This window comes from Orbicella franksi, chromosome 8, assembly GCF_964199315.1.
Source record: "Orbicella franksi chromosome 8, jaOrbFran1.1, whole genome shotgun sequence".
NCBI lineage: Eukaryota > Metazoa > Cnidaria > Anthozoa > Scleractinia > Merulinidae > Orbicella > Orbicella franksi.
Genome location: NC_138152.1, coordinates 4,140,422 through 4,154,645, shown reverse-complemented (window position 1 = coordinate 4,154,645; position 14,224 = coordinate 4,140,422). Strand labels below are relative to the sequence as shown.

At 39.9% G+C, this 14,224-nt stretch overlaps 1 protein-coding gene across 1 annotated transcript; it reads left to right on the top strand.

Annotated features, from left to right (window-relative positions):
- Nucleotides 1-1,640: 1,640 nt before the first annotated feature.
- On the top strand, nucleotides 1,641-13,648 carry LOC145496006 (uncharacterized). Its single transcript, XM_081475612.1, has 6 exons — nucleotides 1,641-1,669; nucleotides 7,054-7,404; nucleotides 7,515-7,664; nucleotides 8,532-8,654; nucleotides 9,849-10,214; nucleotides 11,225-13,648. Exons 2-6 carry the CDS (start codon nucleotides 7,083-7,085, stop codon nucleotides 11,851-11,853), a joined length of 1,590 nt encoding a protein of 529 aa, XP_081331738.1. The 5' UTR covers nucleotides 1,641-1,669; nucleotides 7,054-7,082; the 3' UTR covers nucleotides 11,854-13,648.
- Nucleotides 13,649-14,224: the final 576 nt, after the last annotated feature.

The window sequence follows — 14,224 nt, the reverse complement described above, 5'->3', positions numbered from 1 at the left end:
AACATGGCTTAAACTAGCAATTTAGCAAAACAAACATTTTAGAGTGGCGCCATGTTAAATTAACCACATGCATACTAAAAGTGACGTCATCAGACAAAGGGCAAACCATCAGGCCAGATGTTTTTCTCCGTTAGAAGGTAATTTTGTTTCTTTTTGGAAAAAAAAATAAAGAAACGTCCAAGTGGAACGGTTGCAAATAGACCGAGACACTTTAACTGCGTTCGGACGTTAGTTTTAAGCTTAGGATTTCTTAAGGGCTCCTGTTTGAGATATGTTTGATAGTGGGAAGAAACAATAATTATATGTAATAATGAAACGTTAGACCTGTTCTTCAGTTTTCGCGGTTTCTTAATTCATTGACAAAGGAACTTTGCAGAGCCACTTAAGGTTTTCCATTAACCGTGTCATTAATCATTTATACGATTATTTGTAATGTCATGCCATGTTATGTAATGCCAAGTGGGTGTATTGCCCGGGGCGGTACTCCCTTATGTGGGCTACATAGGCATGTGCCGCGCTAAAGGGTATGGTTTTTCAGCCATTTTGGTCTTAAATAGGGTATGGATTTTGCACTCTAGTCTTGAATTGGATATGTTTGTTTAGAAGAAGCTACTTTTTCATCATTATCGGTAAGACCATAAACAAAAGACCTTCACAAATTATGCTTAGGGCAACTGTGCCAGTCGCAACGGTCATAAATAGGGTATCGAATTTTTGGTCTGGTCATAAATTGGGTGGGGAAAATCGCAGATTTTGGTTATCGATAGGACAAGGGGCTTTTTTGGGAAGCGGGTCGTACACCCTCACCCAATTGTTCTGGGATTACCCTCTCGGGATTTATACCGGTAACTTGATGATTTTTTTTGTGGGAGTAACCCCCGGGTGTGTCGAATAATGGAAGCTCTCAATATTTCCTGTTTATTCCATTTTATGTTTTCTGCTTGTTATGTTATTATCGACTAATATTAACCAGATTGTGGGCCTGGATGACGGTGCAGTAATCCCAGTTAAGAGCAATTTCAAACCATTTCGACTGGCAGCCATCCAATCATTTTGCCCATGTCAGCTTTCAGTTAAAAAATGTGACATTTCTTAGCTAGCAGTCAAAGTTTTAAGCAATTCTAGGTTATTAGTTAATCTTCATTCAGACCCTTTCGTTTAAAGAAACTTTATAATCATCGCAAATTAGAATCTTGTCAGTTAAACCGAGTGCAATAAACCAGCTAAGTTAATGGTGCTTAATTAAACATTTGCAGTTAAAATAAATAACAATAGATATCGTCCATTACGGTTGCGAGTTAAAGAGAAAATTAAGAATTAAAACACTGCTATTTTACTCCTTAAAGTAAATATGCAATAACTGTAACAAGGTAAAAATCTTAAAAAAAAGTTATCATTCAGCTTTCTTAATCTTACATTTAAATTTGAATCATTTTACTTCGTAAGTGACTTCAGCTTATTCCGTTTAGAGGAACTATATCCACCTGTTAATACGATATGGGAAATTGTTTACTATCATAACGAGTTAAAAGCGTTTGACAATGGAGACATTTGTTTTAACTGACCGTCATGTAACCTGTTACATCTTGTTCCAACAGCAATTGCCTCACTTGGTTTTCAATCATAGCACAAAGGAAGAAGTTCACCTTAGAGAAATCATCAAGAACTGGTAAGAAAATTGTACTGTTTGTTTTTTGTTTCTGCTTTCTAGAAAAGTTGTGGGTAAGGGTGTAGGTTCAAATAGAAATGTTGTCGTTATTAATTGCTAGGAAACGGAGTTTTCGTGTTTTGCAGTATGGTACTTCCTCCGTGTTGAACAAATTATGTGAAATTCAAAAGGAATGTCCATATGGTAGCCAACATGGTATATATCGAAATTTTTAAGAAGGAAATAATTGACAATTATTAAAAAGCAATGATAAAGAACGGTGATGATGATGGAGATCGGGAAGCAAGTTCCGATTGACCAGTAGTACATGTAAATGCATAGCTGAAGCAACAATACTCCTGAACAATTGTTGTTACTGAAGCTAGAAATAATTGAGATTTTGAGCGCCGGTTTACGGGTTCCAAAAACGCTTCTGGTTCCTGAACGTTAGTGCAGTCTCAGGAGATTTAATTTAATTGTTTCGCGTGTTTAGCTTCACCTGTTTTCCTAGCTACGCGTGAGAATCATATGCATCCTCACGTTCAATTTTAGACTGCGTGCAACTGTTGTCAACATTCAGCACATCTTCTTTTAAAGCTTCGATAGTTCTACAGTAAAAAATGTTGAGGTTAGAAAGTTGTTTATGGGGAGAAGCAGAAGAAACAGTCATAGTTTTAGGATAGAGTACTCAAATTGCTTACTATGTCGCGAAAACGAGAGTTTTAGCAATGACGGCGGCGACGGCGGGGACAACGCCTTGTAAAAAATGAATATTTTTCTGTATTTTACCTTCGAATATCGCAACTGTGTAAATCAGTCCAGTACGCCTATCGGTCTAAAACCTTGCTCAGGCTAAACATGCATCGACAGCGTTCAACTCCAAAAGAAGATACAAACAATTAGCCATTGCGGTTCGCGTTCTCCAAAATACGTAGAATTTAATCATTTCACGTTGTTGTTTTGCAGAGGACGACAACGAAATGTACAAAGATTCAAAACGCACATGCACAGTCATTGTTTTGCTTATTAAACCTTTTGTTTGGTTACACTCTCGTCGCCGTCGTGGTTTGCTAAAACTCCCTATTAGCGAATAGGAACCTGAGAACCTAATTTGACAGTTTTCCTTGCGAAATAAGCTCTGTACATGTGCAACCTTTGCACTAGTGTAGCGCTGTTTTACGACCCTTACATCGAGATTAAAACCTTGCACATTTACCTAAGTTTGTTTCGTGATATCGTGAAGTTCGTCCGCCCAGATATTCACAACACTGAAGTCAACAGACAAATTCGCCGACTTGTTGGAGAAAACTATCGTTGTTTTGAAAGACGACAGTCTTAACACACGATTAACACGGATTTTGGGGCGAAACCTGTACGAAGGTAACGTCGAGAATTTGCCTAAGATCTCGCTGGAGAGGTACGACCTAATGGTTTTTAGTCCCACTTTTCATTGGTACGTCCTAACAGAGCTAAAACCAAAGTGAGAAGGAGTTTGACGCGTCGGCGATGCTGAATGAGTGGAGTCTCAACCCTGAAACACTAACAGTTCAAAGCTTCAAAGATGTATCTTCGAAATCCTCGTCCGATTTCAAAAAGAGCTTGAGGGGAGTGGGAGATGTTAGCCAGGGGTATCACCAATTGGTTCTCAAACCAGAAAACAGACCTTTTGATCGAGTCTTATTGGAAACCTTGATACACGAAGTTCACGAATTTTCAAGGTTCGTGTTTGGAGGATGCTACTGTCCTTTCTGTGCTCAGTTCATTTAGCAAACGCACGCTGAGAACCTCAGGACCAAGCATCCATTAGCCGTGAAAGCAATTCGAAACAACTGCTTCATGGATGACTTGATGCCATAGGTACCCACAGTCGAGATCGCCTAGGATACACAAGCCGTACACGCAAACAGCCTACGGAACTCGGTGGGTTGGCAGGTTTTCTCATACGAAAATGGATGTCAAACCGAGCAGAAAATTTGAAAGACATTACAACAGAAGACCGTGCATCGGGAATTGTTTTAGAAGAAAACAGGCTTCAAACCACCAAGCTGTGAATGTAAACGAAGGTGTTTTTCCGTTATATATTCGTTAACACCAAACATGATGCAGAAGCGGAGCGCTCCCACATACGGTTTCTTGGCACCTTATATCGTAAAAGCTGAGCTTCCGATACTCTAAACGCGGATCCAGGCCGCAGATTGGGAATTACCACTTCCGAATCACCACCAAGAACATTGGAAGAATCCACAGGTCTAGATCTAATCAATATCACACGATTTTTGAAAGACAGACATTCTCCAGCCGTTAATCGAGCTTTCCTGCACACGTTTTTAGATATCTCTGAGACAGCATACACAGCAACATTTAACATTCGTCACGAGTATACAGATGGGTCTATCACGACACTGGATCGAAGGCACTGCTATCTCCATTGAACGCAATGGGTGTTCCGCCAGTCCAGCTCATGGATGCGGTGTCGATTAGCTGAAGGTTAACCAAACAGATTAGCTCAGCGTTGGAGATCTCGATGTCGCTAGCAACGTTCTGGATGAACACCACGAACGTTATCTTCTGAACACATGGCCAGAGTTGTAACTAAAAGCCTTTCGTGTCCCATCCAGCGAGAAAAATCCACCAACAGTCGAGCCCCGACCAGTGGTTCCTCCTCAAACAAAATTCCACGGAACATTGCTCAACGGGACTTACACTTTGGGAATTAGCGGACGCTTAGACCAGTGGTGGAAAGGTCGAACGTTTCTATTGCTCCCAGAAAGAAACTGGCCTGAGCGAAAATCCTCCTAACCAGCGGAGTAATTGACAGAAGCGAAAGCCGAATGAATGCAGGCCCCAGAGGAACAGATGGCGCAAACAGATCAGAACAGGATTGCTCAACCTTCGTGATTATCGAAGAGAAGAACTGGCGTTTAAACCTTACAAGATCCTCCAAGTGATGCCGAGTTGCTTCTAAAGGAGAGTTGCAGTTTGGAAAATCAGTAGTTGGGGTTGGAATTGGGTCCAACGCCAGAACTGTAAAGTTCCTAGCGAACTGAGGTAGAACTGACGGCAAGTGAATAGGCAGAAACCTTTTTTAACATCATCAAAGCAAACAACGAGAAGAATATGAAGAAGAGTTAATCGCATTAACTGCAAGAAAAGAATTGTGAAAGAGAAGTCATTCGTGGCCTGCATGTCACTCCATGTTGAACGCAGGCATTCTATGCGCTAACTCGACTTTGGCCATCAGACGACCTAAAGTGAAGTGAAGTGAAGTGAAGTGAAGTGAAGTGAAGTAAAACTTTATTTAAACAGGGTAGCCCGTTCAGCTCAAAGGCTGGTGTCCATAGGGGCCCTCTATAAATAACATCAGGTCAAAATACGCAAGACCTAACAAGACAAACCAAATTCCCGATTATTTCACCGAGGAAATATCCCGTAACGCAGTTAATCGTCAAGCGGGGTAAGCATTAAATGAGTTGCCACGAGATGGGTGAAAACTGCACTCTTAATCAACTTCGTTATAAGTACCACGTAATCCACAGTCAGTGGGAAGTAAAGAGATACCTGGAAAACTCTTGCGAATACAATAGGCGCTTCCGGGTTCATTCAGTTACACAGCAGATGGCTCCCCTATCACAATTCCGACTTACAGATCGCTCACAAATTTCGTGACAGACTTCGGTGGACCAAATCTGACGACACAAGGACGTAGAGGAGTTCGAACATAGAGAAGCGTATGAATGTTTCCTTGCAAGCAAACGCACTGCTATCATTTACAGACGATCACGCCCCTCGGCACTGCAGGCTACTTAAACGCGTTTAAAAAAAATTAGACAAAGCCGAGGTTGGCCCAAGATGATGTTGAGCGGCATCGGGACTAAATTCATCGTTGGAGATAAAGAGATTAGAGAGTTGGTAGCCCAGTTAGACCATGATCAGATTCGGCGTTTATCAGCCAACAAAGGAATAGATTGGAACTGGAATCCAGCAGTAGCATCTTATTTCGGAGGAGTGTTCAAAGTCATGATAAAAGGCTGCAAAACGAGCGATTTCGGATATTTTTAACGACGCAGATGTAACGGACGAGAAGCTTCAAGCCTGCTTCCTTGGAGTCTCTTGACCACTCACGACTGCCAGCGATGATCCAAATAATGAACCTGTCCATAAACGCAGCCATTTTCTAATCTGTCAGATGGGTGGAGACCCTACACCCCGCAGCACTCGTCGATAACACCGCATTTATCACATGAGCGTATATTCGACGCCTATGGCAGCGTTGGCTGAAGCAATTTCTCCCACACATTGGCTCTGGTCACAAGTGGGTTTCACGACAAGAGAATCTGAAGAAGACAATCCAGTAATAGTTATTTAAAACGCAGCAAGGAAAGATTAGAGAGTTGGAAGAATTGTTCAAAGCTATTCAGGTGGAGAAGAACTCGTACGAGTGATAGCTTCAGTAGATGTGAAAGTAGAAGATCTCATCTTGCTGTTGCGTGACATTCAGTCACACGATTCGAAGCTGCCATTTTACATCTTGACTTTGTTTTTGAGAAATCAGTGTGTGGCAATCACTTTGACTGATCGACCTCGAATTGAAATCGAATTCTAGCTTCCGTTATCGACTTCTGAAAATCGCGCTTATCGAAAATAAAACGAATACTTATTCTTATATCTAAAAAAGAATTAGACCAAAATATAACATAAGATATATAGCACAAAAAGTTTTAAACACATCGGGTTCAAATTCCTTGTGCCCTTAATCGTGTTATGCCTTTTCAATATTCAGAACTGATGTTTTTGTAGCTTGGTCAGAAATTGAATTGTGCTTATGCAAATGAGGCAAAATTGCATACAAATATTCACCAGTTGCTTTTCAAATCAGAGAGCAGAAATAGTGCATTGCCGATTAATACAGTCAAACCTCTGGTTGCGACCACCTCTCCTCAGCGACCATTTTTCCAAAATAGGAAAAGTTTTCAGGTCAAATTACTATCTTTGGAAGCTGTTGTAAGCGACCACCTCTCATAAGCGACCGCGACCACTTTTGGCGCGAAAAGTTTGAAATTTTTTCTGTTCTTAACCTCCTGTAAGCGACCACTTGACAGATATTAAAGTGAAAATGGGATAATGAGGCGTTGTAGTTCCTCAGAGGCGAACCATGACACTCTGAATAAATACCTGATGGTATCTTAAATATTTTTGTGGCTACTAAAAGTTATGTGGGTTCAAACAGGCACTGACGCATGGGTTAAGTCTATGCAGTTATCAAATACTCAGCATATGATAACTGTAGAAACTTAATATGGTCTAAGCTCTCGTAAGCGACCACCTCCCGTAAGCGACCACCTAGGCTTAACAGTTTGGGTGGTCGCTTATGGGAAGCTCGACTGTATTTATATTTCCGATTTCAGACCTTCTGCTGCTGTGAAGTTGAACAGAGATGGTCGTCAAGCAACTGCTTAACATCTCCATTCTACTCGTCCTTCATCCAATGTTCTGTGGAGCAACTGCTCCACAATGTAGCCAAGCCGAATCTTCCATATATGGCATGATGCTAAAGGGACACGTTATCAAAACGATCAAAGGGATATCACTGGGCGGGTTGTGCTTACAGGAATGTTATCGTGACGTCAGGTGTCAAAGTTACAATTACCTTATTTCCCGAGCAACGTGTGAATTAAACGACCGCACCAAAGAGGCCAAACCTGAAGATTTTGTTCCTGATTCTGGAAGATATTATTTTAGACGTGACATGAATAGAGGCAAGTTTGTATAACAAAACAGTGACTAAAATAACCAAACGCGGGGTTCCGCACCGCTAAATATGGGTCCTCCTGATATAGGTTTCACTGTTTATCTCTTTGCGTTCCAGTACCCCTTGGTTCCATCCCTGAACTGCCCGCTGAAACATGCAAAGAAATCAAGGCCAGTGAAGGAGGAGAAGCGGTCAGCGGCGAATATTGGTTCGATTCTATAATACCCGGGGAGACTGTGCTCGCTCACTGTGACATGGAGAAAGAAGGTAATGAGAGGGGGAAGTTGGGAGGCTCGAAACCTGAAAAAATCTTTGACATCGCTCTATTTCCAATGCTGGAAAAGGAGAAGATGTACAAAAAATGTAGGCAGGATGCTCATGTCTTGCTCGATTCACGAAAGAAATAAGCTCTTTTCTTCGTAGAACGACAAGAGCTACAGTGATTCAGCGTGTTGCAGAAAGTCCGTACTGGTTACGACAGCTAAACGGAATCTCTTGATTGCGTTACATTACTAAACAAGACAAAGCATTAGATCTTGGTGAAAGAGTTCTCTCAAAATCTCAATGCCTACTGGCATTGTTGGCAAGCAAGGCCAAAGTTACTAAATTCATTACGTGAGGTAGACATACCGGCGGTTCGGCAAATTATATTCCGTTATTCTTGGCTAGAATTTATCACGAAACACGAAAAAGTAGTTTCACTAAACATAATAAATATTTAAAATATCGCGGATCCGTTACCAGGATTGATCTTGATAAATTTGGATATAGTGTTCTCTGATAAAAATTATTAAAAAACATAAGCTTTCGACAGCTGGTCCACTGTCTTCGATTTTTTAGCCGTGGAAGATAGTAGACCGGCTGTCGAAAGCTCACGAGTAATAATTTTTTTTACCAGAGAATGCTATATTCAATTTTATCATAATAAATATTGTGTGCTAATTATAGTCACACTTTCAGGCTTAACGCTTGCCAGGAAAATTGAAAAATAATGATTGAGTAAGATGAATAAATGAGCAAATGTGGCAAAAAAGTTGAATGTATTTTGTAAGTTGGAGTATAATCTGACCAGGATCTGACATAGTACTGCTATTTAATTCAATTTACTGAATAAGATTGGCATTTCGTTTCCAGATGTGGATGAATGCAGCGCTTCAATCCCCGTGTGTGACGTCAATGCCGATTGTAAGAATACTCGTGGCTCTTATCGTTGTTCCTGTAAAACTGGATTTATTGGAGACGGAAAAACGTGCACCGGTAAGAGAGCAGCCGAATAATAAAGTGTCTAGTATATCATAGGCGTGCGGGTACCTTTGGACGTGGGGCGCCTGATACCTCGGATGGGATGCTAGTCCATATCGTAAGAATACCCTCGGCATTAAATTCGCCGGTACCTATTGATACACCTGGGTGGAGAGAAGCACTGTGAGAAAAAAGTGTCTTGTCCAACAACACAACACAATGACCCCGATTAACGCACTAACCATTAGGCCATCGCTATCCCCTGTTTTCAGAAAGTAGTTGAAAAGAAGAAATTGTCAATGTTGATTATCATAATTCTTAACTAATTTTTGCCGGAACGTCCATCACGATGGGCTCGTCTCTTTCTTTCCTATTTTTCTTCCCCGATTTTTTCCCCTCGGTCTGGACTTTCCCTCACTCCCACTGACTGCTCATGGGCCTTCGTGGATGAGCCCATAGTATTTGGATATTTAAATATATTTTATTGTTTCAGATTGTCTGAATTTTAAGTACGTCTTTTGTATTTTTGGAGTTATTTTCACTTTCATTACGTAACGCTTAGTGTTTTGATTATCATTTTTTTTTGCTTCTAATGTTCCCTGTTAGGAAAAGGTAATTAAAGTCGCCGTCGTTTATAATTTGAAAATGACCTTAGTCGAAACGTTTTTGTTTTTACTGTTTTTACTTTTACTGTTTTTACCGCTTTGCGCTCGTCCGATTTTGAAATTACTCGCGCGATTACTCCCTGAATTGTACTCCACTCGGTCCAATTACTAATAATAATTAGTTCATTAAAACTCTCTGGCAGTCTTAGACTGAATTAACGAGCTAGGTTTACAAGAAATAATATTAAATAAATCTAACTAATCCAATAATACCAACGATTGCATGTAACTATTTGAAATATTTAAATGTAAAAATTTCCTCAGCTCTACTGGTTCTACAATTAATTAAGTTTTTAAACAATTAAAATTGCTGCGGGGTTGTTCTTAATATTGTAATGACAAGTATTAACAACGGGTTTTGGTAGTAAGTAAAAAAGATGATGATCACTCTGCTTCAGTTATTGGCACCTTACCTTAAAAGTTATGGAGTTGTGAAATCGTAAATCTACAGGTACTCATGACGTTGCAAACATCTTAATAATTTCTTTTAATTAAGTTGATTGCTATTTTGAATTACTTCTTTTATGTAATATTTATTTAACAGTATCAGTGGCCACAGCGACAAGCTCCTGTGCAAATTTATTGGTGCTTCGAACTAACACAAGCGGATTTATCCAGACGGGTGGAATTACCCAGTCGGGTGAATATTCAAATTATGCTAATAACATGAATTGCACATGGAATATATCTTCAAATGCAATGCTTGAGCTTGTCTTTCTTCGTTTTAAAACTGTCAATCGTAACGATTACCTTCTTGTGTACGATGGTGGATCATCATCGTCGCCTCTGATTGGTACATACAGCGGATCTTCCCTGCCAGCAACAGTTACAACCACCACTAACAACCTTTATATGAGATTTATAACTGATGCGTCCGGCGGCAACTATGGATTCGTTGCACGTTACCAAGGTACGATGTACATCGAATACAATTTATGAATAAAAAGAATGGGAGAAGGGTGGGTGGGTGGGCGCGAATCTAAACACTGTACCGATAGTACTGCCAGTATTCTGCCAGACGATCTGGAAAATAACGGCTTTTAGCTCACTAATGTAAATTATACTGAATGCTATTTACGAAATGGCTGGATTTTTGGATTCTTGGCTCAACTATAAAGCAGTTGCAATCCTTCTTCATCCAGATGGGCTAATGGCAGGCTTACAAATAACATTCACACTTAAATATCTGCTTATAAATTTGTCTATCGCATGCTTTCATATTTCCCCTTTGTATGATTCTTTTCCTTTTGAAATTAACCTTGGTGCACACTGTGATGACATGAAACAACCGGAATTAATCTTGGGATGTCTTTTTAATTACCGTCAAATGACATTATTAATTACGTACGCCATTTTCAGTTTCACTGCTTTCTTAAAATAGTCGGCAAATAGTGTGAATTGAAGGATCTTTAATCTAAAATGATATATGAATGCACAAAGAAGTATACTAACAATGTAATTTTGCCCTTTAGAAAAGTTATAACAAAACCGAAAGAATTTTGGCTTGAATTGCTTGCCAAAAATGTGGTTGCTCTAGTAGGAAAACAGTCTACGTATCAAAAGTTTGGCAATGGATGAATGCCCAGCTCAGCTAAAAAAACATTTCAGCATTTTAGATTAAATCTTTTCAAAATCTTGATTCTTGGACACCCGAAGAGTTATAAGTATATTTAGATCTAGCTTTCTTCGTTAATTTGTGAAGAAACATCTGTTACCAGGTAATAAGACACGATCATTCTGTCATCTATTTGAAACCTCGGGGTGATTCTTTTGTAACTTTGTGGAAAAGCTGAGTTCAGCCAAGTATCATAATTAATACAACACTCACTTACTCGTACGTTTTAGATTTAGTTAGTTGCAACACGGGTTCCATGTGAAAGTCATGTGACGTTTGTATGTACTATTTATCTTTATCATTAGCCATCACAGCAGGAAGTGTCCGTCTTAATGGAAATACGTCCTCAACTGGACGAGTTGAGATCTTCTATGACGGCCAGTGGGGTACGATTTGCGACGATGCTTGGGACATAAACGACGCCAACGTGGTGTGCAAGCAACTTGGATATCAACAAGCCTCTCGAGCTTTCACTAGGGCTGCTCATGGTCAGGGATCCGGTCCGATATGGATGGATGATGTGGCATGCTCAGGAAGCGAGTCAAATATCTATGATTGCAGACACCGTGGGTGGGGAAAACATGATTGCACTCACAGCAGTGACGCAAGTGTACAGTGCGCTTCTGTTCGTTTGGTTAATGGTGGAGCTAACTATGGTCGTGTAGAAGTTAGTTTGTATGGAGCCTGGGGGACGGTGTGCGATGATATCTGGGATATCAACCATGCAAATGTAGTGTGTCGTCAGCTTGGATTCTCCAGCGCATCCTCAGCTCCGTGCTGTGCAAAATACGGTAAGGGAACAGGCTATATTTGGATGGACGATGTCCGATGCCAAGGAGGAGAGAGTTCGCTATTTGACTGTCCTCACCTCGGAACATGGACAAATTCTCATTGTAGCCATACTGAGGATGCAAGTGTGGTTTGTAACCCCTAGATGGTTACAAAAGGACAACACCGGCAAAGTTTGCGTTCTGCATCTAATGTGTACTTTGTATACTTTGTGAACTTGAAGACATAACTGCAAAGTAGCAAACCCTCATATTTCTAGTAAAAACAACTCTAAGGCTGGATAGAAATCAAAAAATAAAACTCGTAGTAAGCCAAGTACGATGTTAACTCAGCCAATTAAATTGCAGCATTTGCATAATTAAGTATAATAGCAGAGTTCTGCTATAAAAGTATAGACGCTAGTAATGAAACCAGTTAAAAATAATTGTCGAGAATCTAAATTTGTTCAGCACTAAACTGTTAATGTCAGTTTATCTTATGTTGTCTCGTGGTCCTTGGCTTTCTGACAGTCAAGGTCAGCCCACACATATACCTATACCAGGAGCCCATCACTAGGAGAGTGCAACTCCCATACTGAGCTGATGTGACGGCATTTTTAACAGACCGCGGTCTATTTTTACGCTTCTTTTCCGGCGAGATAGGTCAGTTCTGGTCTATAAATGAGCGCGCATCGATAAGGGAAAAAAATGGCGGTTTTTCTTTGTAATCTTCCGGTGAGATGATGACGTCAGTTAAAAGTTAAGCCCTTGCTTGTGAGTGGTCACTGAAGTTCCCGTGGGGTCTAAGTTCGCGTTAAATTAATTCAAACTAAAAATAGATCAGTCCGTGAAATCGCCTTGACGGGAATATGGGGTAGTTGTACACTCCCAGTGATGTGTTCCTGCCTATACTAAGTTTTGTTGTTTGTTTTGTCTTGATTATTACTTAAGCTTCTAACAGTTGCTCTCACAGTGGTCATGTTTGACAGTCTCGCTGACCTTAGTTGAAACCTTCAGGAAAGCTTAGGGTATAGCGTGATTTCGTTTAAAAATAATCTTTATCGTCGTATTCACTAGTTCATCATCATTTATTTCATTTTATAATATAGATAGGACCCTGCGCGCATTCTGATTGGTCAAAAACCCGTGTTTTATCAGAGTTTAAAACATAGAAAAAGCGTGTTTTACTGTTTTTCGCCACATTACCTCTATATCATAAAGCAAATGAAGAAGCCTAAGCCGTGTATTACACTGTGATAAAACACTCCGAACATTTGAGAACACTCGGGAAATGTAGAAAACACGAGCCGCAGGTGAATGTTTTCTACATTTCCCTCGTGTACTCAAATGCCCGTCGTGTTTTATCACAGTGTAATACACGGCTTAGGCTTCTTGATTTGTTAATTATCCGTTTTGTTGTTTTGCTTTAGTGAACCATGGAGGTCTTTTTAGTGCCCACGGTCAGTTTAACCAAACATGTCTACAATTTATTAGTTATTTAACTTATATCATTAAGCAGTGGCAGCAATGGAAGTAGTAGTAGCGGTGGGAAACTACTGAGCTATGAAGAATAAAAGCTATTGAAGCCCCACCCCCTACAAGAGACACTCTCCCATGAGCGGTTGAGCCGGGCTTTAACTGTCCAACAGACTTTGTGGAAGCTCCCATCCTTTGTAAGTTAGTTTAGTGTCGAAATGTTCATGCATAGGACTACTCTGGGACCCAAATCGCCGTTACATTGGGAACTTAGGGCCATTTGTGGCGTTGTAATGCGATTTCAGCAAAATTGGCAAGGAAATCGTGGCGAATTTAGGCAATTTAAGCGACTATGGGCGATGTTATGCAACTTAAGGCAACGTATAATGAAATATTGCACAAACATCATACACCATCGTTACCTACCTATATTGCAGCCATTTACAGCACACTAAATTTTGGGTACGGTTGTAGGGTATAATTGGTTTATGTACACACAGGCCAAATGTCAATTTACATGAGTTCATAGTGCCGGATTGTGTGTGAATAGATAGCCTAACAATCCTTATAATAAGCTAACGTTTAATTCATTTCGTTTGACTTTTTATCAAAACTGGATGTATTGATATAATTAATCTAACAATATCTTGCCGTTCTCCATTTCTTCTTACTGTAATTGTTACAAACTGTTGTGATTCAACAAGAAGTGGAGGAATTACATATTAAACAAATAAAAATAAAAGACATACAATATGCTGTAGTGTAGCTGGGCCCACAGTTCAGGCGATAATAGTTTGGACTAACAAAAAAGTAAATATATACTACGGCTCAAGTTAAAACACCCAATTTATTAAAGATATGAAAAAAAACAAACATAAATAAATAAAAAAAAAGTTAAAAACATGACCCAGATCTTTTTTTTAACTTGTTTACTTGTTAATAATACAAATGCGATAATTAAATTATGCGGATCGCTGGAGTATTCCACCACAAACTGTGAATCGAGTGGCATAAGAAATCAGAATTTCAATGTGAACAGTAAAGTAGTTGATTGATATCGTA

Coding starts and splice junctions, on each gene's coding strand:
- LOC145496006 (XM_081475612.1), top strand. CDS start 7,083: ATGGTCGTCAAGCAACTGCTTAACATCTCCATTCTACTCGTCCTTCAT. Junction 7,665..8,531: donor CTGTGACATGGAGAAAGAAG/GTAATGAGAGGG, acceptor TTTCGTTTCCAG/ATGTGGATGAATGCAGCGCT. Junction 10,215..11,224: donor ATTCGTTGCACGTTACCAAG/GTACGATGTACA, acceptor CTTTATCATTAG/CCATCACAGCAGGAAGTGTC.